The sequence below is a fragment of the Hypoxylon trugodes genome, assembly GCF_022578975.1.
Source record: "Hypoxylon trugodes strain CBS 135444 unplaced genomic scaffold F4822scaffold_9, whole genome shotgun sequence".
In the NCBI taxonomy this organism is placed as follows: Eukaryota; Fungi; Ascomycota; class Sordariomycetes; order Xylariales; family Hypoxylaceae; genus Hypoxylon; species Hypoxylon trugodes.
In genome coordinates, this window is record NW_026250024.1 from 1,710,472 (window position 1) to 1,733,945 (window position 23,474).

Below are 23,474 nucleotides of genomic sequence, written 5' to 3' on the forward strand. Positions count from 1 at the left end.
GGTTTTAGCGATATATGTACATACAGTACTATAGTGGCTCGAGTTATAGCATCTACCCCCCTATACCTAGGTACAGGACTTCACAGTATCCCACTAAAGCGCCCTGTGATTATAGGGCGCTATATTTATAGTGTCTTTTATCCTGTAGAGCGCTGTAATTACAGTTCTTCTATAGCACATTGTAAGGTCCTATAATTGCAGTACATATTTTATTTACAGATGGATTTATAGGACATTTCAATTGAGCGCTATAGCGCGCTGTAATTACCTGTAGAGAATTACAGGGCTCTAGGCGCTATAGTTATAGCGCATTATAGTAATTACAGGGTTTAAAGCCCTGTAAATTTGCATAGGTCACGTGCTATTTCTAGGTAACTTATTTTGGAATGCAATATTCGCGCTGTCTGGATTTATCATGTCTTCCAAGGTTCTCATTTCTTAATCTTACATACATATTTAAATAACCCCAACATGGACTATTTTCCTACCATTGTGTAGCTAACTATACTGCCTCTTACGGACCCAATAAGACATGCCGCGCAAGGTAGGTGTTCTCGTCGGCGGCCACCATAATCCTGTCATCTGACAACGGCTTAAGTTCAGGACGCCCGCCTCAGTCGCTCAAAACCGCGACAATCAACGACGATGTCGCGCCCGACAGCGTGAATCAGTAGAGGAAATGCGCAAGCAACTACAGGAGTACGAATTACGTGGAGCTCAGGCCTCCATAGAAATGCAACGCGTTGCTCGCGAAGTCGCGAGGGAAAATAAGCGGTTGCGCCTTTTACTTGAGAACCACGGTGTCTCTCCAGAGGAGATACAGACATTCCTAGGATTGCCTAATGGGGCAGTGGGTGATTTTATCCAAGATCAAGCGGTATTCCAAACCCAGGCTAGTACACCAGGCTTACCATCCGAGATATTGTTGCCGACTCCTTCTGTCCCGATCGTCTCTCACTGTCAACAAAATCTACCAAACCACACCCGAGTCACCCAACTATACAGTGAAGATTCTCATGTCCAGCAATTGAGCGACAGAGCGCACGTGCCGTGTTATCAGCGAGACGGAATGGCGAGTGTGCGCCGCTCCCCCGATCCACCTACACCAACAGCTCCTCATGACTTCACAACAGCGTCAATGGAGACACCATGTATAGTTGCAGCTGATATTATCACTCAGCTTCATGGCCATAAGAACGCGGCCGAAGTGTTAGTAGCGTTGGGATGTCCTGGATCTAGTAACTGCATCGTCAAGAACACGAGGCTATTTCAGCTTATGGACGACGGGGTCTGACTTGTGTTTATATCTTGCATATTTCCTCAATTCAATTCTGGTGGAGACCAATCATCTTTCTAGACATATCTGCGTCTTATCTACAACGATAACCTACACCGACGCCCGGGTTTAAACTCCGACCGCTCCTAGTGGTAGATATCCACGACAGTCCTGCCTATCAGCCTCTCAGCAGCTATTAACTAACTATCTTCCCATCTTACTCGCTTCTTCGCTTACCTGCCTCATGCCTAGGATCCTATATATCCATTCAATTCTTCCATGCCCACCCCCTGCCAATCCACCGAGCAAGATACACCAGGGCAAGTAACACTGGCACCTCTATAAGCGGCCCAACGGTTGCTGCAAGGGCCTGGTCGCTATTGGGACCAAAGGTTGCTACTGCTACTGCGATCGCTAGTTCAAAATTGTTGCTGGCCGCCGTGAAACTCTGCGTCACGCTAACGGCGTACTTATAGCCAGACCAGTAAGTAACCGCTAATGTGGCAGAGAAGATGGTGATGAAGTATACAACCAACGGAGCCGCTACTCGCACCACCGACACTATTTGATGCACGACCTGGTGACCTTGTGAGGCGAAGAGCACGAGAATTGTGTATAGCAAGCCGAGAAGTGATAAGGGGGCTACGAAGCGGAGGAAGACACGCTCGTACCAAGCTGAACCGGCGATGGCACGTAGCGAGAAGCGTGTAATTATCGCAGCGCCAAGGGGGATGCCGAGAAAAACAGCCACACTGGTGGCGACTACGGCATATGATATATCTTGAACGCCAGATTCATGGCCAATGATTCGGATGAAAAAGATCGCAAGCGGGGCAAAGAGAACCATCTGGAGAATGGAGTTGAAGGCAACGAGAATGGCGCAGTATTCTCCGTCTCCACCGGCAAGTCCGGTCCATATTAGGACCTACGGCCTACCAATTAGTCTTCGAGGTTCTATATCTAAAGGCAGGTTAGGGTACGAACCATAGCGATACACCTCCCAAGGCCAACGAGTATAAGACCGGTGCGCAACTCGGCTTTGTCGGGAAGGAATGCCCAAGCGAGACCAAGCTAGGGACCCAGTCAGTAAAGGTACTTTTAATCTCGGTAGGGTGAGCGATTACCATAAGGAACGGAGCCACAACCCAGTTCACAAAGACACTAAATGCGATCTGTTTCCACAAATCCCGATGCGAAAAGAGCTCATGTAGAGACTCATACCGCACCTTACAGAGGATAGGGTACATCATGACCAGGAGGCCCACAGCTGTAAAAGGAGTCAGCAAGAAAGCTCTAGATGCCAGCAAAATATGAAATACCGATAGGCACAGAGACGCCGACAAGTTGCCCCTTCTGTAGGGCCGGGCCAACCTCCGTCACGAAATTGCCTAATAGGACGCCGACGATCATGGCGAGTAAGATCCAGACGGCTAGGTATCGGTCAAGCCAGCCAAGAGCTTTGAAGGCAGAGATATTCTCTTGAGGCTCGTGGATGGGCGTAGCATTCTGCTGTTCGACGTCACGAGATTGCTGTTCGACGTTGTGGCAGCTCTCCTCTGTGCCTCCGCCTCCCTGTGGGGAACTCTGTGATCCGGTTTGGGCAGGAGTTTGAAGGGCGATGGCCTTGGTTTCTGAGTCGGATGCCATGTTCATTGGTGTGCCCTACTCCGATACTATTATATCAGCCCTCGGAATTATACTCATATATTCACTCAGACTCTTAAAAGTCAATCTAACAAGATGAAGCGTTCGAGACGCTATTATACTTGTATCCCCCAGCCGATTCATAGGCCTTAGGGAGGAAAGTAGCCATTGGCCAATCACATTTTGGGAGTGACAGATCCCCGGTCCATTTAAATGCGGGAGTCGCAGCATTCTAAACCTAGAACGGATTAGCGTAGATGAATCTAAATGAGTGAAAGAAGACTCATTCAATTGACTTTAACGCCAGCTAACCCGCCATAATAACAGTTTCTAAACATTAAAGTACGAATTAGTAAAGTATGAAATGTATAATGTTATCATTATTACTGAACTTATTTGTTCAATTTTGAAATCATCACTATGAACGGTGGTTTTATGAATACGAAGACGATTTTTCCAAATATGTACTGTAAAATATTTATTCCCGTTGACTTCCTTTTTTTTCTTTTTTTTTTTCCCTGGAGAACTTATGTCAATCAATACCGCCATCTCTCGAAACACAATCATCAACCCTTACATCATCGTTACTATCACTGATGGTATGTACAACTAGGCCCAAACTCGCTACCTATCTCCCCTGAAGACCCTAGGTATGTACATACATGTCTAGCGTGTGCTGTCCCCGTACACAACATTGCGGGGCACCGGCACTAAGCCCTAACGTAAACCCCTAGACCATTTACCCTATACCCCCTTTTCGCTTCCCAAAACGAGATATCGTATCAAGGGCAACGAATAAATAGACACCATCCATACATTATAGAACTGGAAAGTTCTCCTATCTGCCTCGGGAGTGCGACGAGTCAATGTCCGAACAGCAATGATAACTCCGAAAACCAATGGCAAGACACAAGCTAACTGCCCCAAAGACCAAAATAAGGGGCACAATATGCTGAACATCAATACGATTACCGCCGTCCACCAGCGCGTTGGCGAATCGCCGATAACAAGTGGCATAGTCTTCCGACCACGACAAGCATCGCCTTCCGTATCGTAAAGATCCTGGGTCTGTATGGTGGTAAAAATGACCGAGGCCAGGATCCCTATCCACTGCGCAGAAGTTTCGGTTACCAGCAACGGCGTGCCTAATGCGACCTCCATGGCGCCGGACGCGAACGAGAGTATCCCTGCTGCATTTATAAGGTTCCGAATAACGAAGCTTCTATCGGCGCCGCCCCCTGCGTTGTACCAAGTACCGAGGAGGACAAGGAAAAGTGACTGGTGCAGCCCACCAATACTGCTGCTAACGATGATAGCGAAGATGTAATGCCTTAGCATTAACGTTGTCGCGCGCTCTCTGTCGACAATACCAGACGGTAATGGCCTCCATGGCTTATTGATGCGGTCTTCTTCGATTGCATCTTCACTAAGCTGGTTGAAAATGTCAAAGGGGAGTAAATTCGACCACGTCCAGAAAAGAGCCAGTGGGTAGCGAACCAATACCCAGCTCAGCGCTCCATGAGAGGCAGTAGGTTGATCCAATACCGAGGCCGCGTACGCCGTCATGACACCAAATATGCTTTGCGGAAATACGATGGTTTTCATGTCGCTGTATGTGAAGAGCCATATCGTCCTAATGTACATTGGCATCGAGCACCGCGATTCGATAAGAACGTCATAGAATTCTGTATGAAATCGCTTCATCTTCCTTTGAAGGTCTAGGCGAATGTGCTCCTTGGTATAAATAGAGAATAGCTGGGATAAATTTTGTGAGTTGAGAGGGTTTGTATTTCCATTGTCGATTTGCATCCTATTTACATCCCTTTCCCAAAGTCCTGATCGACAAAAAAAACACATTTTCTTCCTTCTCGGACAACGCAAATCATGAGAAAAAGAGAATAATGATATGCTTTTCAATTTTCCTGATCATGTAAGTTGCCCCACGACGAGCGCGTTTGCCGCAAGTTTTCTAACCGTAGAGCCGCGACGTGAGGCAAAAATGTCGGCGTAGAAATCGCCAATCCAAGCGCAGCCGACCGATAGATACAACACAACTAGACCAAGGGCACGTGTTTCGTTCCTGAGTCCTTTTATTACCTCTTCCCTTACGCTCAATCGGGTTTCCGAGAGCGGTTGAGTTACATGATCCTACCGACGCAGATGCAAGGTCCAATGCAACCATATAGAAAAGGAGCCGGCGTCGGGCGCGAAATGGGATTCTTCATGATAAGATGATCAACACTACTGCATAAAATTGCCTCTATGCTCCAGGGAGTTCCATTCTGTGATCGGAGGGCGTGATATACTTCGTATTTCTACCTCTAGTGTCCCAATAGTGCGATCCTAAGTATAGGAGGCTATCTTTCGCATCTTTGGTAGCGTGTTCCGATATAAGCTAATAATAGATTGAGTATTAGCATGAGATACATCGATGATGATGATGATGATGATGATGATTCCAGGAAATTGCACCATCGCCTAGTTCCGACGCGTCTTGTCTCCGCCTCAAACCTCACCCTTAACGTCCAGCCCATCCAACCCGCCACCTTGCCCTATCGAGACCAGAAAAATACAGACCTTGGTTGAAAATCAAATGTTTGAAAGTTCCCGCTCGGATAATGTAGGCTTTCATGGTAAGCGTTCTCATGAGCTACTAGCTAAAATCCCCCCATATTCCATTCACAGAAGGGTAACACCGATTTCAGCCCTGTTTAGTGTACCCCTAGAACTCCGTGGATATCTTCCAACTCCATTTATTACAAATTAATAAGGATTCTTCTGTACGCCACGTCACAAGGTTTCCTACAGCTTCCGGTCTCTACGGCTCATATGTATCCGGTAGTTTAAGCATCGGATGTAAACCTTCCTTATTACCCCTAAACTACGTAATGCCAGGTAGAAGTCCTGCATCAAACACAACATATATCGGTCGGGTCTGTCTTGATTAGTCGCCCCTCTCTTAAGCCGCATGCGTGTCTTAGACAGGACAGGCCCCCCGGTAGTGCCTATACTGGTGAAGAAACATACGGGCTGGCTTGCCTTTAGGGGTAACGATCTGCTACTTCACTAGACTAGTTCAGTATCGAATTTGAGGTCTAAACGATTGGCAGAGGGGCAAGGTATGATAGATACCTCATTTTGACCTGTATTGCCCCAGCCTCGGGCGTAGACGACAATCCCCTACATGTGCGGGATAGCATACCCCTCGCATCAAATGTGCACCAGAGCAAGTAATCTCGGAGTTTTATTCGTATGCCGACGATGACCTTTTGATGAGTTCCACTACATTAGCTTCACACCTATACAGAGCCTGCAGGCAGCAGCCTTCCCAACATACCTAGGTACGGATAGTCACCCCGAATTACTTCAGATCTTGCTCTTAGTTGTCAGTAAAGCTTATTCATAAACATAGCTATGTTAATAGTATTAACAATAATCCGCACCAGCTCATAAAGGTTCATTTGAGAAACTACCCTTCGGGGTGGTGTAGTGTCTATCGTGGCGTAGATTAATGTAGGGCTCCAAGAGGCCTCATATCAGTATACCCCAGTCATCAACTAACCTTCGGGACCCATGCAAGGATTTCCAAAACGAAAGGAGGGTGAGAATGCTGCGAGCTAGGGTAGATACTCGTGCTCCCCCCTATGCGGCCTACTCAGGAGATCGGATGAGTTCTGTATACCCAGAGCGATATGGAGGAACCCTGTGCAAAACCATCCAACATCTGTCCCATGCCCCCCACATTGGGACTTATATACTTAAGCAGGTACTCAATCAACTGCTCGTCTTGCGATCGCAAGCGAAATGTTCGTAGAAACGAATACCTGGATATGCTCCAAGAGTCTGTCTGAACAAGCACATGATGACAACGTTATTGCCGGCGATCACTGGCTCGAGTGGGATTACTTCCTTCATCCCTCTCACGGCAGAAGCCCAACCAGATTATGATTGCAGTACTATGTTCATACTTGGACCGCCCCTTTTGGCGTTCGACTCCAGATATCCAAAGAATATCGGCCCTGGCGTAACTTGCGTGCCTTCCGCTGTTTCGATTTCCCGGAATAACTTCAGAGGTTTTACAACTACCAGCCTAGGGCCCTTGGCGTGCCCTGGTAATTGGTACACGGCGACTAGTAGAACTTTGAACCAGTCCAGCACATTTGCCATGTGCTGTCCTTCGTACGTATTAACATCATCGAACCTAATAGTCGTGTAAAGCCGCGGCTAAGTCGTTCACATCTAGAGATTATTATGCATACGACTACGATACGTTTACGGAGACTGATGATGCTGAAGCTATTTCAAACATCCAAAACGGAGCCTGCTTTTCATTCCTAGATACTAGTACCTTGGCTTATGCGACATGGTCGATAAAAAGTGGTAGCAGTTCTTGGTATATAAACACAACGACTGTGTCGCCATATGCTGCGGTGTATGCTGATGCGATTTTCGGTTGGAATGTCCGAGCACCAACACCAACACCAACAACAACGGAGACTGTGTCTACGCCTACCTCGCCGGCTTCAACCGCCTCAGCTCGGATTAGCGCAGGGGCAGCTGCCGGTATTGGGGTGGGGGTTGGATTGGGTGTGATTGCGATAGCCTCGTTATTACTTACTTTCTTCTTCATGAGAAGACGAAAAATGAGGACCCTTGCGGAGACACCCCAAATCCATCAAGACCATGGCGTGATGTTTGAGCAACGAACCCCAAATGAGCTACCTGAATTAGCTCTAGCCGCACCCGAGCTACACGACGCACAATCTGGACTCCAGGTGAAGACTCCAAACCTCGAGCAATATTAGTGTCTCCGTCACCTAATTGAATATTGCGGATGGTGAGGGATTCGGCGAGGGATTCGGGGCGTATTCGATGAGTTTGGATAATTCGAATCTGTCTATTTACGTTCTTTCGTTCTGGAGAGAGTAGCGGGATTCGAACCTGTGCGGTTTTCTATGGCGGGGTAATATTACGAGCAGTATTTATTTGACTGGCCTTGACTCGAGGGGAGTTAAGTCTGGGATTTCGTTAATCTTTCTAAGCTTCTAATGAAAGGATTCAAAGAATTGGCCAACTTGTCAAGTAAATGGAGGCATTTTAAATTTATAATGTTGAATCTTCGTAGAAGCAGAAAATCCTCAGGCAACCACAACCTTCCCGACAGCATTCTCAAACTCACTCTCCACTACTCGTCGCTCCTAGCATGTCAAAGTATTCGAACGGCTTTGGCGGAGATTCTGGATGAATACGTTTCGTGATTTCTCTTAGAATGAGGAGCATGGGAGACCATGAACCCCACTATCATCTAGGGGGAGCAGAGACGGCTGCTGTGGACCGTTCATTGTGAAGAAATCGATGCTAATTGTTCTGGTATCGGTGGATACCTAGCAGGCGGTGTTGTATATCACAATAAGAGTTTTTAACGACATGAGAAAAGGCGATGGTAAATATAGCAGTGGATATATCTAGGTAGTTTCATACATAACCCATAAGACAAGTTTTAGTTGGAGAGTTAACTAGGGCATGGTCAAATGGCCCGTAAGGTCAAGGCATTTTATGTACGTAGAACTAACTGCATAACGCAATCTACGGTAAACCAATGGCATGGTCTGCCGACATTGATTTCGGGCCGAGGTTACATTGTAGACCAGGTCAGTAATATTATGATATTTGTATTTTTTGCTTTTTAAATAATAACAGCCCGGGCGTGTTTCTGGTCGTACCACCATACGATGCTTGCTCAAAACACTGGGGGGGATTTTTGCCAAGCCGGGACAGGAAATAGGTAGGTTAGCCGCTGGGCTACGCATTGTGTCACTCGTGAAGTTCCGCTATAGGCAGAGACCCTTGGTATTGGCCGAGATGATAAACCATCCCTTGCAGCTCATGGCGCCCAGATTGTGGGTCGTGTAACTCGTGCTTAGCGGGGGTTGCGATCTGTTGTGTAAGCGTTGTGCCATGGCCTTGATCGTCAATTTGTGTCGCTTCCGCACGGTTCTTTTTCCGCCTTCGCATCAGGTAGAGTGTAACCAACAGTGCGGCCATCCCAATGACACCCAATCCAACTCCTACTCCAATACCAGTGGCTACCCCCGGACTGATCTGAGAAGAATTCTTCGAGGATAATGAGGGGCTCGGTGATGAGGTGCTTCCTTGGGAAGGAGATGTAGGAATGAAATTGGAAGTAAACGTAGGGCTAGAGAGGATTACAGCAGGGCTCAACATAGCCGTGGAAATAGCCGTGGACGTGGGTGTTGGTGTTGGCGTCGGCGTTGATGATTGAATATTCCAGCCTACAATAGCAATGGCACCCACTGTAGAGCTTTCCGTGAGGCTTGTTGTCTCTGTGTGCCAAACATCCGAGTTGGCTGTTGATGTTGACGCATAAGTCAACAGCATACCCTCCGATACATCTGACATACAGTCTCCAACGACAGAGCCCGGGATACCGTTCCCCAGATAGTATCCTCTAAGTTTGAATGGTTTAGTGGTAGCCTTATACAGTTAACAGGTGAGATCAAGATCAAACTTACGAGGGACAACACATAGCAAGTGTTTTGGATTCATTCTCGACCGAGGTGGCCACTGTCCGCCATTCGTAAGGACATACTAACGGCCCCAGGCTGATAGCAGTATGACCTTCGTCGTTAGCCCCCAACCGACCTTGTTCCCACCACGTCGTTACAGCCGAAGGTACGCAACGTACGGCAGTATCGATATCTAACCCATATCCAGGATCGAATGCCACAAGGCTTGGTCCATTAAGTCGAAAATAATCGCTACATCTAGCCGATGGTGTGAATAAAGCCGTCAGAGGAATAAAGGAGGTAACCACGCCATCACTAGTCATTGCTGGATATACTGCTGCCATCGCGAGTTCTCTTAAGTTTATGATTAATGAAATTCACTTCAGTCGTGTGGCGAACGAGTCGACTACTCATATAGTTGAGTTAGATGAGCCATGCATTTCAGGGGTATCCAAGGATAGACGCCCGGGTCTCGGGTTATCAACCAACATGCAGTTGATTAGTTGGCAAATGATACTCAACGCGGACCAGAGACTCCAGAACCATGGACTCGGGAGATCCGTAGCCGCGGGGCAAACCATGCCTTATACTTGGTTGAATTTTCAAGCTCAGGTTGGATCCCTCACATCTTTTCTCTTCAACCTTTTCCCCTTACAGACCGCACCCATTTTGTTTTACGAGTTACTGCATTGCAGCGTATACTCGGCTCGAATGTTATCTAGCGCTACCGATTTTTTAGGAAAATATGGCTTCTCGAAAAGAGAAGGCGAAGGCCTACCGTAACTCACGGAATTCTAGCTCCCCTTGGTACTCGAAACATCAATTTAGACTCTCAACGGTAGTAATCTTGGTTCTTGCCCTGGCATTAGCTTTATTCAGATGGATGAACGATAATCCTATTGGAGTCTATCACCATGTCGGCAGCTATGTGAACTGGGACGCTAGACGAGAAAGAGTCAAGAGTGCTTTCATCACCAGCTGGGACGCATACTGTGCCAATGCCTGGGGTTAGTTGACAACTTAAGTTTATCACTGCAGCACTGACCTCTGAATAACTTAGGGCACGATAGATATCATCCCGTCTCAGAAAAGGGCTCCCAGATGAGTCCCGATGGGCTCGGATGGATCATCATCGATAGCCTCGACACAATCATGTTAATGAACCTTACCGACCGTTTAGTCGAGCCTCGCAAATGGTTGCAACGTACGCTAAACTACAACCAAGACCAAGACGTGAACACATTCGAGATGACGATTCGCATGCTCGGAGGACTGTTGTCGGCACATTATCTAGCCACGAAGCTTCCCGACGCTTCATCACGCAGAGATTCGATATATCTAGCCAAGGCAGTGGAAGTCGCTGATAGATTGCTGCCAGCCTACGAATCACGCACCGGTATCCCCTATGCTAGCGTGCATCTGTCTAGAGCAAAGGGTTTGCCGTCCCATTCAGATGGGGGGTCATCATCGACGGCCGAAGCTGCGACACTCCAACTCGAAATGAAATATCTATCTTATCTAACGGGCAATGAAACCTACTGGCGAAAGGCCGAAATGGCGATGAAGGTACTTAGCGATAATCACGCCAAAGCTGGTCTCGTCCCCATTTTCGTAAACCCAGATTCGGGGAGGTTCACATCGAGGGAAATTCGACTCGGAAGTCGTGGCGACTCATACTATGGTTCGAATTGGCACTATACCCGCAATCTAGCAGAAGATCACTAACGTATTCAAGAATACTTAGTGAAGCAATTCCTGCAGACATCTGGGCAGGAACCCGTTTATCAGGACATGTGGGAAGAGGCCTTGGCGGGAATCGAAGATCATCTCATCACCACTACTAAACATTCAGGTCTTAAATTCGTCGCTGAACTTCTCCAAGGAATCGGCGGGCCATTATCGCCGAAGATGGATCACCTTGTCTGCTTCTTACCTGGACTAATTGCTCTCGGGGCCACACGAGGTCACACTTTATCCAAGGCACGCAATTGGCCCAGCTGGAGTGATCAGAAGGAGGATCAGATCCAACTCGCTCGCGATTTGATGAAAACCTGCTGGGGGATGTATGTTGTGACTGAGACAGGACTTGCGCCGGAAATCGCTTGGTTTCATGCCAATGAGGAAGACCTTCAACCGGCGCCCGGTGATAGGCCTCTAGCGACTACTCGGAACTCGTTAACAGCGTGGAAGAAAGACTACATCGTCAAACCACTCGATGCACATAACCTGCAGCGACCGGAAACTGTAGAGAGTCTATTTATGATGTGGCGTATCACCGAAGATCCTCTTTATCGCGAATGGGGCTGGAAGATATTCAACGCGTTTGAAAAGCACACCAAGATAAGTCAAGAGCAGGGTTATACTTCCGTGAACGACGTAAACGCTATTCCGCCACCCTCGAGGGATAATATGGAGAGCTTTTGGCTGGTAGGTTATGACCCTTAACCTTGCAAGATATGGTGCTTGTATTAACTTAGTTATCCTAGGCCGAAACTCTTAAGTATCTATATCTCTTGTTCAGCCCTAACGACTTTATTCCTCTTACCGAAGTTGTGTTCAACACCGAGGCCCATATTTTCCCGGTCCTCGAAAAGGTAAAGTGGCGGACGGGATGGAGTAGAAGTTGATGGCGAACCCTGGTGTGCGAGATGAAATCAACGCCAGAATTAGTGTTATTATAATAAAAACCTGTAGCTGGGCTTGGGTTTCGTCGTGCGAAACTAGAGTTTTCAATTTAAGGCAATAGTGCTTGGACTTTTTTAATTGCCTTTGGTTTGGGGAAAAGCTGTAGTTTTAGATTGATAACCACCTAAGTAAAGAGCTAAAGGGAGGCTTAGGTGTAGAGAAAATAACCGGAAGAATCATATTGGTTAATGTTCGCTATCGTCTGTTAGGGCATATCAATAATTTTCAAAAGAAGCTCATTTACTAAATGCGACGTTGATATGGGCGCCTGGTCATCTATTGATCGTAGGTATATCCTCTTAGCTAGAACGCTAGAAGAAACTAAGAAACCGGCCGAGTTAAATATGTCAGGTCCTAAAGAGGGTGACAACGTGTAAATAAGCATAAATTCCATGCTCAGGGGAGGAAAGAAAAGACAGCATTGAATGCAGCATTGGATGGCAGCAACGCTTCATAATGTAATGCTGGGTACATACAAGGAGGCAGTTCAAATGCTCAATTTATGGTTTAGTGTCCCACCTCGCATGCGGGGATCCAATGAGAACCCCTGAAAATGCCTAGTGTGTACTAATCTAGATAACTCCTCGATCATCGTTTCTTGTACTCCACAGAAGGAGCACATGAGGCACATGGGTAGGTCAAGCAGGTCAAGTTAGCTGGTTACATACGTAGGTAGATCATGGTAGTTGAGGAAGTTGCACATGTTAGAGGATCTTGTGTCATGAAACTCTTCGACTTTAATTTTACCTACCAAATTCAACTTCTTTACCTAATAGACATCTTTACAGAATTACATACCTATAGAAAAGTCCATAGTCCCGCGACACCTTCCGATCTCACTCTAGCGCCCTCATACGATGCCTAACCCGTGGGACTTCAACTCGGAGGCCGCTCAGCCAGAAGAAGAGAGACGAACTTTGTTGCGAGAAGGCGAAGTGAAAGCGCAGCGGATATTTTCCGGCTTCATTGATTTCGCGTTCTCGGGTAATATTCTCGAAATTGCCTTTGGTTTGATGTTAGTGTGATTAGGTATTTAGTTCTCCAGGTGGGCAAATCGTTAATTTTTCCTCGAAACAGCCTTGCGACAGCGTTCACAGCTCTCACTACCTCACTCGTGAGCGACATACTCCTCCCACCGCTATCAGTCATCCTCCCATTACGGAGGAACATGAACGAGAAATTCGCGGTGTTGAGAGAAGGACCAAACTACGACGCCGAAGATGGTTACAACACTCTCGAGCAGGCACGAAACGACGGCGCTGTCGTTCTGGCTTACGGGTATGACAACTCGAACGTCTCCGTCGCTACTTAAATTAGAATCCGCAAGTGTTAACTCGATGTACACTAGTGTATTCCTCAACCGAGTTGTCAACTTCTTAGGTCTTGGCCTAGCGCTCTACGGTCTAGCGAGTCTATACCAGTACCTAGCAAAGGACCCCATCATCAAACACACTGTTAAATGTCGATACTGTAAGAAGCGTGTTAGTTCCAAGGTTCGTGTCCTCTTTTCCGAGAAGAAATTGTCAGAAATAGCGCTCTCTGACCACCTTAGGCAATTCGGTGTGTGAACTGCACCAGCTGGCTTGATGGGCGTGAAGAACGAATGCGATAAATTAGCACCAACCAACGAATTGGTCACACAATGTGACACCAATTTGACAAGCTCGAGTTCTTTCAACATACGGAATGTCATATGAACCGCCAAGATTTTGATGCCCTCCTAAATTAAAACGTCTCGACAGGTTTTAGGTGCGGGCAACGTTCTGCAGGATGCTTTTATTGGAGTCGATCAAGTTTGGCATCATTTTTAGTCTTGCGCGGATCGCAGTAGAGCATCGGAGATTGGAGAGATAGCGGTGGGGGTTATGGGTAAAGTCCCCCCCACTACGTCCACTTTCTAAAGGTTACGGCGGTAACGGGATGTTGTGTAGGAGTTTTCGGGTCATGGGGAATTGAATTCGAGTTTGATTGAAGCATGAATTACTTGCGCCTTATGACGTTAGACGACAGACAAGATTGAAGATAAAAAGGGATTTTATTGATTCACATTCTCATCGGTTCAGTGGAAAAAAATAAAAAACCAAATCTTTAAAGAAAGGGGGCGCTTGGAGTAAGATTTTCCCTAGACCTGATTAGTCAGATAAGACTGATAAACAATTTTATGGTAGCATCCAAGTTTTAATCCCTGGAAGGGACACCACACCAAGGTGGCCATCTAAAACCTGAGGAAAGTGCAACAATATGTATGATGTCATTGCTTTAGTGCCACCCAACTATACAAAACTAATCGTTTAACCTGGCACGCTAGAATTATTCTCACCTTTTTGATCTCTGATATCCAAAATGTTCCGAGCCAAGTCGGATTCTAGCAAACTAAACTTTTCTGGGGCGCGTGTGTCGTCGCGACTCATTCTCTTTCCTTAGATCCTTTTCCTTAGACTATAATGTCTGATGATTCCCGCCTTCAGTATTACGACTTACACCGGCCAGCAACCGCAAATCCCCCACGTCAGCAGCCGCAGCAGCGGGACCATGAGGATGATGGAGTTAGTGGGCGCCGCCGCTCGAGCTCAGACCCAACGGGTCAAGGTCGGCGACGGCCGGGGTTGGCCGTAATACGCCCTCGTAGAGGAACCAACGGCTCTGCTATGCCCGCAATCCCTGAGGATGCGAGACCGACTAGCACTGCTCTATTTCATACGAACGGGCGTAATCATCTCGACCAGAATGTCGCCGACCTTCTCGACGTGATCGGTATGTGGATTACCCCTGAGATTAGTCCCAGCGACAATGACACTCCAACGACCTGTCTCAGCAAAAGTACTAACAATTACGCTTATTAGACCCCGAAGTATCCACGTTAAATAGCATGACCAATATTCAAAACTCACTTTTTATACCATCACTTGGCAAATTTGTCAACCGGCGTCCGACATACCAACTTTCCATATCACCCAAAGCCCCCACTATTCGAGAAGAGAGGACGGCAGAGGAAGAATTCAATTTCAATCATGCCGTCCTCCCCGACGGTGTATATCTAGAAGGATGGACAGAAGAAGAGAAGGCTGAACTAAACGACTACGTGCGCCACATGCTGCACTCACGGCGGTCCAAATTCAAGCGGAACATGAGGGCGTTTGGCCAGTATGTACGAAAGCCATTGGGCTTCCTAGTAACGCTGTACGCCACGCTCATTACCCTATTCGGTCTGGCCTGGGTTTTGTTTCTGATTGGCTGGATCTATGTCGGTGAGGAGCAAGTCTACGCCATCAACATCATAGACTATGTCTTAGTTGCTCTTTTTGCGATCGTCGGTGACGGCCTCGCTCCCTTCCGTGCCGTGGATACGTACCACATGATCTACATCGCGCATTATCACCGCTTGACATGGAAATTGCGCAGGAGGAAGCAAATGGGAAAACTGCGCGATAAGAATGACTTACCCACGAATTCTGACCTGGAGGCGGCCCGCGATGAGCTGTCGGTTTTGACCCCGCAGCAGGAGGCCCGGCTCGTGCACCATCAGACCAAGTTCGCTAAATCGCACACTTTTTACAAGCCGCATGAGACTAAGACACATTATGCGTTTCCGCTGAATTGGTTGGTGGCTATCGTGACGCTGCTTGATATGCATTCGTGTCTGCAGATCGCGCTGGGTGCGACGACGTGGGGTATCGACTATAACAAGCGACCGATGGCCCTAACGGCGACAATTCTTAGTTGTTCAATTGCAGTCAATATTACAGCGGGCATTTTGATTAGCATCGGAGGCCGACGTACGCGAAAGAAGGATGTGGTGGAGCGCATGTTCCGCCAGGACCTGACGCGCGAAGCTTTCGACAAGCTACGCTCCCGCGGCAAGAAACACGGCGACGTTGGGAAGCAACTCAAGGCCGAGCGTGCTCTCGAACAAGGTCGCAAGAGCGAAGCGAATGATGACGCGGCGAGCGATGAAATTCGCGGTATGCCGCTTGACGACGATAATAATTATACTAATGTTAATGAGGATGAGAAGGCTGGTAATAGTGGCAGTGGCAGTGGAAGTGGTAGTGGCGATATATACCCAGATGTGCGGTGACGATGTTTTATTCTTGGAATACACGAGGATTAATGTATAATGACCAAGGTTGGTTTTTTGTTAGTACGTTCGAATTGAGCATTTAGGTATACATCTTGGACAATAGAGAATGGCTAGATTTATTAAAGAGGTGGCAATAGATGGATTTACAGGACACGCCAAGCATCTTTCCCGATTAGCGAGACCGGGATTATGAAATATTACCAGGATTGTTATACAATATTATGATGACACCCCCTAGTTATGAATCCTACTTTCTTTTGTATCCTTGTGAAAATTCCGGTCTCATGCGTATTGGCCCCCTCTATCCTGATAGTCATAGGTCTTTGAATCAGAAATAGTAGCAAACAATCTGCTAGAGCAAAAGAGGGACACGAAAAAAATGCCGCACGAAAAGAATCCTCTCATTCGTGGCGTTCAACTTTCACGGGGAGCAGTATGAAGCCACATAACCCCGGTTCTACTGGGTGCGATACGGGAACTTTTACTGACTGCAGAATTGAATCTAGGTCCATTTCGGGTTTATGATGCGGTATACCTGGTAGGATTTCTCTCCCCGAGGCCCCCGATGCCAGCTCAGCGGGGTCCTATATGTCGTCAATCCCAGGGTCCGCTGAAGCTGAGCCATGCTAAGCTAAGCACAACCATAGCAAAGGACGATAATTGGTTATCTCGTCAACGTAAGCGATTGGTTACTAAGTATCATGGCTCAGCCCCCCTGGCCCCTTGAATATGCCTTCCGCTACGACTTTTGGATACCATGATGCGAGCACCACGGTGATCGTGACGAAGGCCTACGGGCGGCACCCCCGAGCATAGCCTGACACCGGAACATATAAAAATTTCGGGAAGGATGGTTTTCGCACAATGAGCATGCGTCCGAGCGGTCAAAGTCGCGACAACTTTCTCAAATCGTCTAAATCATAATCATCATGGTCGGCATCCCGAAGAGCAATAGGTGCGAATTCTGCAGGTTTAGGAAGACTAAGGTAAGTGTTTATGTATGAGTGACCGCATTATGTGGTGATCGACCAAAATCCATTCTTTCATTTGCTAATGCGTTGATCGGTAGTGTGATGAAGCATGGCCAACTTGTGGAACCTGCAAAAAAGCAGGCAAGGAATGTTCGGGACCGTCTAAGCGTGTCAAATTCGTACACAATGGGAGACATTCTCGCCAGGGCAAATCGGTAGATGAGTTCTCTCGAGATAGTACCACCGATACGAGTCAGACAGACGAAGCATCGGATACAAGCTCAACAACGAGTCTTGTGAGTCTTAGAAACAGGACTACTACAAGCGGCGCAACGTTCTCCAAACTGAGATTATATCATCGGAAGTCAGCGATACCAAATAAGTTGCCCGGGAGTCAAGCCGACATATTGGCTGGTAAAATCATAACTTACCTGAAGTCCAGTGAGGGGACGGGGTATAGTCTTGGCATGTTCCTGAGCACTTTGGTGTACACGCCGCCCCTGCTCGAGAGACATGAGGCTCTGTTCGACGCAACCAATCTCCTGGTATCCACGTGGCTAAATCTATGCCAAGGAACGGGTCCACAGGAGATGTTCGATCTGAGAAGTTATAGTCGTGCGCTGCGCAGCTTACAGAAGGTACTGGATGATCCACAAGAGCAGACCTCCACCGCTACCTTGGCTGCGACCATCTATCTTCAAACGGCAGAGGTAAGTACCTATTCATTTTCCCGCCCACTCAAGAGAAGTAACTCCTAACTATTGGTTAGTTTCTATTTGATTATGCTAGCGGTATCGACCGGATATCCCACTCCAATGGGATCCACACCATCATGATGCAGAGAGGGGCGCCTAAGCCTGGAGACAACTTCGGCTGCCAACTCATCCTCGACTCCTTCGCTTACTTAGTAATTAATACCACTCTTAACACTTATATACTCGCCCGACTAACATCATTCATAGTTCAAACCAATCTTGACGGGTCGTATCGACAATTTCTTCCTCAAGCCGGACTGGTACAACGCAATCGTGGCCTTCTTCGGGCAATGGAAAACCCGGACACCCAGGGTCGTAGAGATGTCTAAACTTCTATACGAATCAACGCGTGTCGCAGACGCTGTAAGGGAATTCTGCATCATCCGCAAGACCCCCGCTCATCTCCGGGACATGCAAGAAGTCGAGACTCTCAGCATGACCATCGATGAGTTACGCGCTAGTTTTCACTCTCTGGACGAATCCACCGTCCAGCCCCTATTCGAGAACAACATGATCCACGAAGTCGAAGACCCAGACTGTCCGCTGGGCATAAGCTACCGGTTCCCAAGTAGCATCATCGCGCTACACTGCGCCAACATGTCCACATTCATCGTCGCGCTATCTCGGGCCAAGCAAGAGATCAACAATATCCTAGGTATCGCCGACCCGACGCTAGAAGTAGACTGTCTGGAGTGGAGCGCTAAAGTCTGGAGGACGGTACAGTATAGTCAGATGTTAAGACCGCTGGGCGCGATCGCGTTTAATAGCTCGATTTGTGTGTCGTATAAAGCGGCGGGTCCGGAAATGCGGACGTATTTACTTAAGGCTCTGAATCAGGCGGATGGTTATCGTAGACAGTCTGCTCCGAGGTGGACGGAGGAGACTATACTTTCGCAGCATTGGAATGCGTTGGGTCGGTGATCCATCTGGGGTTAGTAGTATATTATCCTTAGACTATATTTACGGTATGGAATGAGATGGAGTGAAGGTTTAGGGGATTTTCCCATGTATACCTATCTTGGGATTGTGTTATGTTTTTAGTACCTGGGTACCTAAGGTAATCAAGACTACCTATATGTAGGTAGGTAATGTTTTAGTCGCTATACCAAAGTTCTAAACAACGCCGTTTTAATGTTTATTGGCGTAATAGAGAAGCAATAAGTTAATAGTAAAGTACATTATTAACTACTTTCACGGCGCCATTTTCAATGCCGCTTCAGTCGCGTTCTGGTATCCTTCACTCAATAGTTCTATATGCGCACCATTATCAAAAGGAACCTTGCCATTTTTCCGTTCCCCCGGTACGCGGCTACCCCTAGGGGCGCTTCATGGTCACTCCCTCTGGCGTTGACATCTGCCCCCCTTGCGAGTAGAAATTCTACCATTTGCATATTGTTTTCACAGACTGCCATTCCCAGAGCTGTTCCACAAGGACCCCCAATCCCGTTTATTTCCTCTCCGTGATCAAGAAGATATTGGACAACACTTGTACTTCCGGTAGTTGCTGCTATAGAAACGGGTGTCCCTTCATGATCCAATATACTCTTCGGTATACCCTTCGTCCCCCTCTTCCAATGAAGGAAGAGATCCACCATTTCTAAGTCGCCCTGCTGTATGGCTACGTACAGGGGCGGGGAGCAAGGTAGCTCTTCAGAGCTCTTCTCAGCGTCGGTATCTGCTCTAAGGAGACATCGAATCGCTTTTCTTTTCTGGTAACATGTCGCGTGCCGTACGATTTCATATCGTGACTGATTGGGTCCCAAGCGATATTCTGTAAGCAATTGCTCGATATACTCATCGCTGCACTTCTCTATTATGGTTTCCAGTGGAGTATGGCCAAATTTGTCTCTGTGTTCCATGAGTTCGCTAATGCGCAAGCTGCGGTCGGCTGGTCGGTGTGATTCAAGCATCTCATACTCCAATAGTATCTTGACGATTTTGTTCCGAGACGAATATTGCAGGGGAATACTACCTCCGTAATCTTCCACGAATAGAAGAGAGCGACAGGGCCGCTGGTTGGCACGCTCAAACTGAAGTAGACCTTCGACGGTGAGGCTATTGGACAATCTGCAGGCAATATGGAACACTGTCCACCCCCGTAAGTTTTGGGCTGTGGTGTCACCAAGGTCCAGCGAAAGAGCTAGCCGATGGCTAACATCATGATGGAAAAACGGGAAGTTGAAACTTGCCACACAAAGAAGCGGATCTATGCACGCAACTTCTTCGCTTTGGTAAATCAATCGAGTGACTGCGAGGCAAACCGCTCTAACCTCGAAAATCCAGGCTTCAAGAGTAGATCGTGCCCCTTGAATGAATTGGTAAATCCGCTGTGTGAACCGCCCATCACCACAAAACGATTTGCAGTGGCCAGCCCAATTCTCAAAAATATAGGTACCGAAGTGATTAGGATCTAGTGTGTTAGAGTCAAGCGGCGCTTCAGCTACTGAAGCTTCATCTACTGATGATATAGATGTTTGGGACAACGGTTTATGGGGTCTTGTTACGCGAATATCCAGCTCTGCAGCCACTATCGGATCATACCTCGACGGCAGATATTTTGTCTTAAGGCTGTCTCTCACTTTCCTACACATGTCCGCCAAGGAAATCCCAGCCGTCTCTCAGAGCCAATGATTAGGCCGCTCGATTGTTTTGATGGCGATATCTACTAGGGTATACTGGTTCTCATACGCAGAGAACATCAACTTATTAGAACCATCTTCCTTCAATTCGGAAATGAATACTCTAGCCGAAATATGTTCAAACTCGAGGAAGCCCGTGACACTTATTCTGAAGAAATTACAGTACAGACCTTCAAGCTCGTCAAGCTCGAGATCCTCACAGCTACTGGGGTTATCTGGATTAAAGGAGACAGCCTCAAGGAGCTGCTGGACCAATAGTCGTTCAAACGAACCCATAACTATCCTAAAGAGGCGAATTTGGTATTTCTTATACTGATCGTCGGTAATATTCCAAAGTCGTCTGTAAGCGTTCTCGATTTTCTTGGTCTCTTCCAGGGATTCGTCTTCCCACCCGAAAGTTCACCCAAGCCTTGTGGGTTCCCTAGATCCTTGAGTAGGTTTTCCGCATATTCAGGACGTCGTATAGTCGTCTTGTTCCTAGGGAAAAAAATGCCCAGCCATATTTGTACCCAGCGAAACCCTTTTTTCAATTATTAGTACCCGACAATCCATAACTCCCAGAAGAGGAATGCACACATACATGCCACCAGCAGACTTCAATAATGCCAATTCTAATTGTTTGCGAAGCTCATCGTCCCTAACCGTTAAAATTTTAGCACCGTTAACTTTCTTTTTTCCATCGTTCAGGTACCTACAGAATATGCTTTTTCTCCATTCGACATCCTCTTTCTTTGAATCTATCTGGCTCTTTAATGAAAACCTCCATATCTTTTTCTGTTTGAAGTTGAACAGGGTTAAAAACCTGTATGGAGTCTTTAAAGTGACCTCCGACGTTTATATGGGGCCGAGATGAAATGAAGAAGTACACGCCTCCGACCTCTTGCTGTAGCCTTTTTAGGAATGCAAGCAGTTTCTTGCTATCATCCTTACTTTCACATTCGTCAAGAGCGTCAATTACAAATACTATTGGGCTTTCGGTAGGACGAACGTAATCGAGTAGGTTTTTGAGAAGCTCTTCCAGTCTCTTCCTGGTGAGTGGTTCGGTCGTTTGATTTCTTGCCGCCAAATTTTCGTACAGGCTTTTGGCAGGTTCTGCTACGCCTTTGTTGCCATTCCACGCTAACTGGTAACACAATGCACGAAGTATGGTCTCATACGTAGGTGCTTTTGACTCCGTTGCGGCTTGGCTACCGAAGCAGTAGTATCGTACGAATCTGATTCCCTTAAGAGGAAGCTCTTCAAAGTGGGAGATTACTCGACATCTGTAGACTCTGCTTAGCCCGGAAAAAGAAAGGATATCAGTCTCACGAGCTTACATTAAGGTTGTCTTTCCCGCTCCCACTATCATCCATTTAGCAACCTGATAGTGGTGTTGGCTGACGCATTAAAAGGAAGACCTACTTGAACCTTTCAGCCAAAACACTTTCTTTCCTGCTTCATTCGTGCGGATTTGATCTATCCACGAAGTGAACTCTTTTGTCTCAAGGAACCGCCGCCCAGCTTTTGATCCAGGATCGTCAACTCCTGTTCGCTCCATGACCGTTTGATGCGCAGGCTCGGGGTCCTCGCTGCTGGGTTTGATCCATTTGACAACTTCCTAAAGTTCTTTTAGTTTCGCCTCGACCCGGCTCTTTTTCTCGACGCACGCTAAGTTTTCCTTTTCTAACAAATTGTATTTCCGTTCCCATTCCAGTTCATCCGCGGCCAGGACTACCCCTAGGCTACCGTTAGCAATGTAGAGATTTCGTACCTCCAAGGGTATATCTAGAGATGTACTCCTAGTAGCTCTTTAGGCCACTGAAAAACGACGTATGTGATTACAAGGCAGAAAGAATAGCCCGCCAATCCTCCTATGGAGGAGTATCTGTGCAGAAACGTCTAATAAAAATCAACTAAGGAAAAAAAGGGGGGGGGGGGGCTGGACATACTAGCACGACTACCTCGCGTCTTTCCGGACTTGTAAATCGTGAAAATCAACACTAGGCTGCCCAAATATAGTTTCTCAAGTCGACTTTCAATATCTGTTATATCTGAAGATGGTTTCCTCTTTTTCATAACCCTCATATCAGGTTCACTATCAAGCCATTTTATAAAAATAATATTTGTCTTCAATATTGTGTTCATGGCCTTATCGCGCGTCAATGGGTCAACTGTACCGAAGCATACCTGTCGTTATCGGGTTAGATACATGATACGACTCGTAGTAGAGATCAAGTTAAAATACTTCAGCGGAGAGATAAAGGCCGGTAATAACCCAAGGCGCGATCTTGTGCGGATCCAAGTTGCTTAAGCTCAGTGCGACGGTTCTAAACGACTTTAATTGTGGTAGGTACGCCTTACATCGGCTGAGCCATGTAGAGTTCCATCCCTTATGTGGCTTATTCAACCACGTATCGAAGTGATCGGCGTCTAGATTCCGGACATCTTCGCATAAGGGTTGGAACATTTCGTATAACTCTGGATTCTCCTTTCTAAAGCGTTCTTCCTACTTAGCCCATATCGGAGTCTGGGTGTTTAACAATTTAGGCCCTGGGTCAGGTGGCTGGGCAGCTACCGCGGCGTCCTCTTCTGCTGGGATTGCCTCTTGTTCCGTCGGTCTATTTTGGCACCCTGAAGATCCTTGGGGGGTCCTAAGCTCAATAGATTGCGCAATGATTTGATGAGGACCGTATTCAGAGGCTATGGAGGCATTATGGTCGGATACTCGTGTGCCTTGCTTGGACGATCGCTTGTGTTTACGATGTTCAAATCGGTCTTTCAACCACTGAGGGATGGAACGATGAGACGATGACATGTTTTCGAGCAATCGAATGTCCCTGGCTTGAAGATTACCTGGTATGGTAGGAAATAACGCAGGCTGGATACTGGGCACCTATGGAAGATCTTAGAAAAAAGC

General features: G+C 47.2%; 13 protein-coding genes across 13 annotated transcripts; 6 read left to right on the forward strand and 7 right to left on the reverse strand.

Annotated features, from left to right (window-relative positions):
- The first annotated feature begins 424 nt into the window (after positions 1-424).
- On the forward strand, positions 425-1,419 carry F4822DRAFT_376457 (uncharacterized protein). The gene is made up of 2 exons (XM_051456349.1): positions 425-544; positions 599-1,419. Exons 1-2 carry the CDS (start codon positions 533-535, stop codon positions 1,292-1,294), a joined length of 708 nt encoding a protein of 235 aa, XP_051310663.1. The 5' UTR covers positions 425-532; the 3' UTR covers positions 1,295-1,419.
- F4822DRAFT_376454 (sodium bile acid symporter family-domain-containing protein) lies at positions 1,420-3,237 on the reverse strand. The gene is made up of 4 exons (XM_051456348.1): positions 2,596-3,237; positions 2,401-2,543; positions 2,261-2,347; positions 1,420-2,201 (listed from the first exon to the last, which is right to left on the reverse strand). The coding sequence occupies exons 1-4, from the start codon at positions 2,927-2,929 to the stop codon at positions 1,545-1,547; spliced, it is 1,221 nt and encodes a 406-aa protein (XP_051310664.1). The 5' UTR covers positions 2,930-3,237; the 3' UTR covers positions 1,420-1,544.
- A 427-nt stretch (positions 3,238-3,664) lies between these two features.
- On the reverse strand, positions 3,665-4,729 carry F4822DRAFT_446046 (UbiA prenyltransferase family-domain-containing protein; the record flags this gene model as incomplete). Its single annotated transcript, XM_051463463.1, has 1 exon — positions 3,665-4,729. One exon carries the CDS (start codon positions 4,727-4,729, stop codon positions 3,665-3,667), a length of 1,065 nt encoding a protein of 354 aa, XP_051310665.1.
- A 2,053-nt stretch (positions 4,730-6,782) lies between these two features.
- Positions 6,783-7,759, forward strand: F4822DRAFT_446047 (uncharacterized protein; the record flags this gene model as incomplete). The annotated part of the gene is made up of 2 exons (XM_051463464.1): positions 6,783-7,099; positions 7,164-7,759. 2 exons carry the CDS (start codon positions 6,783-6,785, stop codon positions 7,723-7,725), a joined length of 879 nt encoding a protein of 292 aa, XP_051310666.1. The 3' UTR covers positions 7,726-7,759.
- A 40-nt stretch (positions 7,760-7,799) lies between these two features.
- On the reverse strand, positions 7,800-8,410 carry F4822DRAFT_416629 (uncharacterized protein). The gene is made up of 2 exons (XM_051459353.1): positions 8,100-8,410; positions 7,800-7,937 (listed from the first exon to the last, which is right to left on the reverse strand). The coding sequence occupies exons 1-2, from the start codon at positions 8,198-8,200 to the stop codon at positions 7,874-7,876; spliced, it is 165 nt and encodes a 54-aa protein (XP_051310667.1). The 5' UTR covers positions 8,201-8,410; the 3' UTR covers positions 7,800-7,873.
- Positions 8,411-8,734: 324 nt separating this feature from the next.
- Positions 8,735-9,791, reverse strand: F4822DRAFT_446049 (uncharacterized protein; the record flags this gene model as incomplete). The annotated part of the gene is made up of 2 exons (XM_051463465.1): positions 8,735-9,389; positions 9,454-9,791. 2 exons carry the CDS (start codon positions 9,789-9,791, stop codon positions 8,735-8,737), a joined length of 993 nt encoding a protein of 330 aa, XP_051310668.1.
- A 401-nt stretch (positions 9,792-10,192) lies between these two features.
- On the forward strand, positions 10,193-12,074 carry F4822DRAFT_446050 (glycoside hydrolase family 47 protein; the record flags this gene model as incomplete). The annotated part of the gene is made up of 4 exons (XM_051463466.1): positions 10,193-10,454; positions 10,508-11,128; positions 11,192-11,874; positions 11,934-12,074. 4 exons carry the CDS (start codon positions 10,193-10,195, stop codon positions 12,072-12,074), a joined length of 1,707 nt encoding a protein of 568 aa, XP_051310669.1.
- A 568-nt stretch (positions 12,075-12,642) lies between these two features.
- Positions 12,643-14,301, forward strand: F4822DRAFT_416632 (gated mechanosensitive channel). Its single transcript, XM_051459354.1, has 4 exons — positions 12,643-13,147; positions 13,210-13,410; positions 13,481-13,625; positions 13,685-14,301. Exons 1-4 carry the CDS (start codon positions 12,990-12,992, stop codon positions 13,742-13,744), a joined length of 564 nt encoding a protein of 187 aa, XP_051310670.1. The 5' UTR covers positions 12,643-12,989; the 3' UTR covers positions 13,745-14,301.
- Positions 14,302-14,379: 78 nt separating this feature from the next.
- F4822DRAFT_416635 (uncharacterized protein) lies at positions 14,380-16,468 on the forward strand. The gene is made up of 2 exons (XM_051459355.1): positions 14,380-14,886; positions 14,976-16,468. Exons 1-2 carry the CDS (start codon positions 14,577-14,579, stop codon positions 16,208-16,210), a joined length of 1,545 nt encoding a protein of 514 aa, XP_051310671.1. The 5' UTR covers positions 14,380-14,576; the 3' UTR covers positions 16,211-16,468.
- Positions 16,469-19,112, forward strand: F4822DRAFT_416637 (uncharacterized protein). Its single transcript, XM_051459356.1, has 4 exons — positions 16,469-17,199; positions 17,283-17,894; positions 17,954-18,091; positions 18,147-19,112. Exons 1-4 carry the CDS (start codon positions 17,143-17,145, stop codon positions 18,858-18,860), a joined length of 1,521 nt encoding a protein of 506 aa, XP_051310672.1. The 5' UTR covers positions 16,469-17,142; the 3' UTR covers positions 18,861-19,112.
- Positions 19,113-19,140: 28 nt separating this feature from the next.
- Positions 19,141-20,869, reverse strand: F4822DRAFT_376604 (ankyrin repeat-containing domain protein). Its single transcript, XM_051456351.1, has one exon. The coding sequence runs from the start codon at positions 20,528-20,530 to the stop codon at positions 19,190-19,192; it is 1,341 nt and encodes a 446-aa protein (XP_051310673.1). The 5' UTR covers positions 20,531-20,869; the 3' UTR covers positions 19,141-19,189.
- On the reverse strand, positions 20,558-23,024 carry F4822DRAFT_433439 (uncharacterized protein; the record flags this gene model as incomplete). Its single annotated transcript, XM_051461843.1, has 8 exons — positions 20,558-20,961; positions 21,088-21,098; positions 21,159-21,215; positions 21,274-21,840; positions 21,895-21,919; positions 21,980-22,171; positions 22,507-22,744; positions 22,803-23,024. 8 exons carry the CDS (start codon positions 23,022-23,024, stop codon positions 20,558-20,560), a joined length of 1,716 nt encoding a protein of 571 aa, XP_051310674.1.
- On the reverse strand, positions 22,428-23,414 carry F4822DRAFT_376577 (uncharacterized protein). The gene is made up of 2 exons (XM_051456350.1): positions 22,919-23,414; positions 22,428-22,442 (listed from the first exon to the last, which is right to left on the reverse strand). The coding sequence occupies exon 1, from the start codon at positions 23,370-23,372 to the stop codon at positions 23,064-23,066; it is 309 nt and encodes a 102-aa protein (XP_051310675.1). The 5' UTR covers positions 23,373-23,414; the 3' UTR covers positions 22,428-22,442; positions 22,919-23,063.
- Between the last annotated feature and the right edge of the window lie 60 nt (positions 23,415-23,474).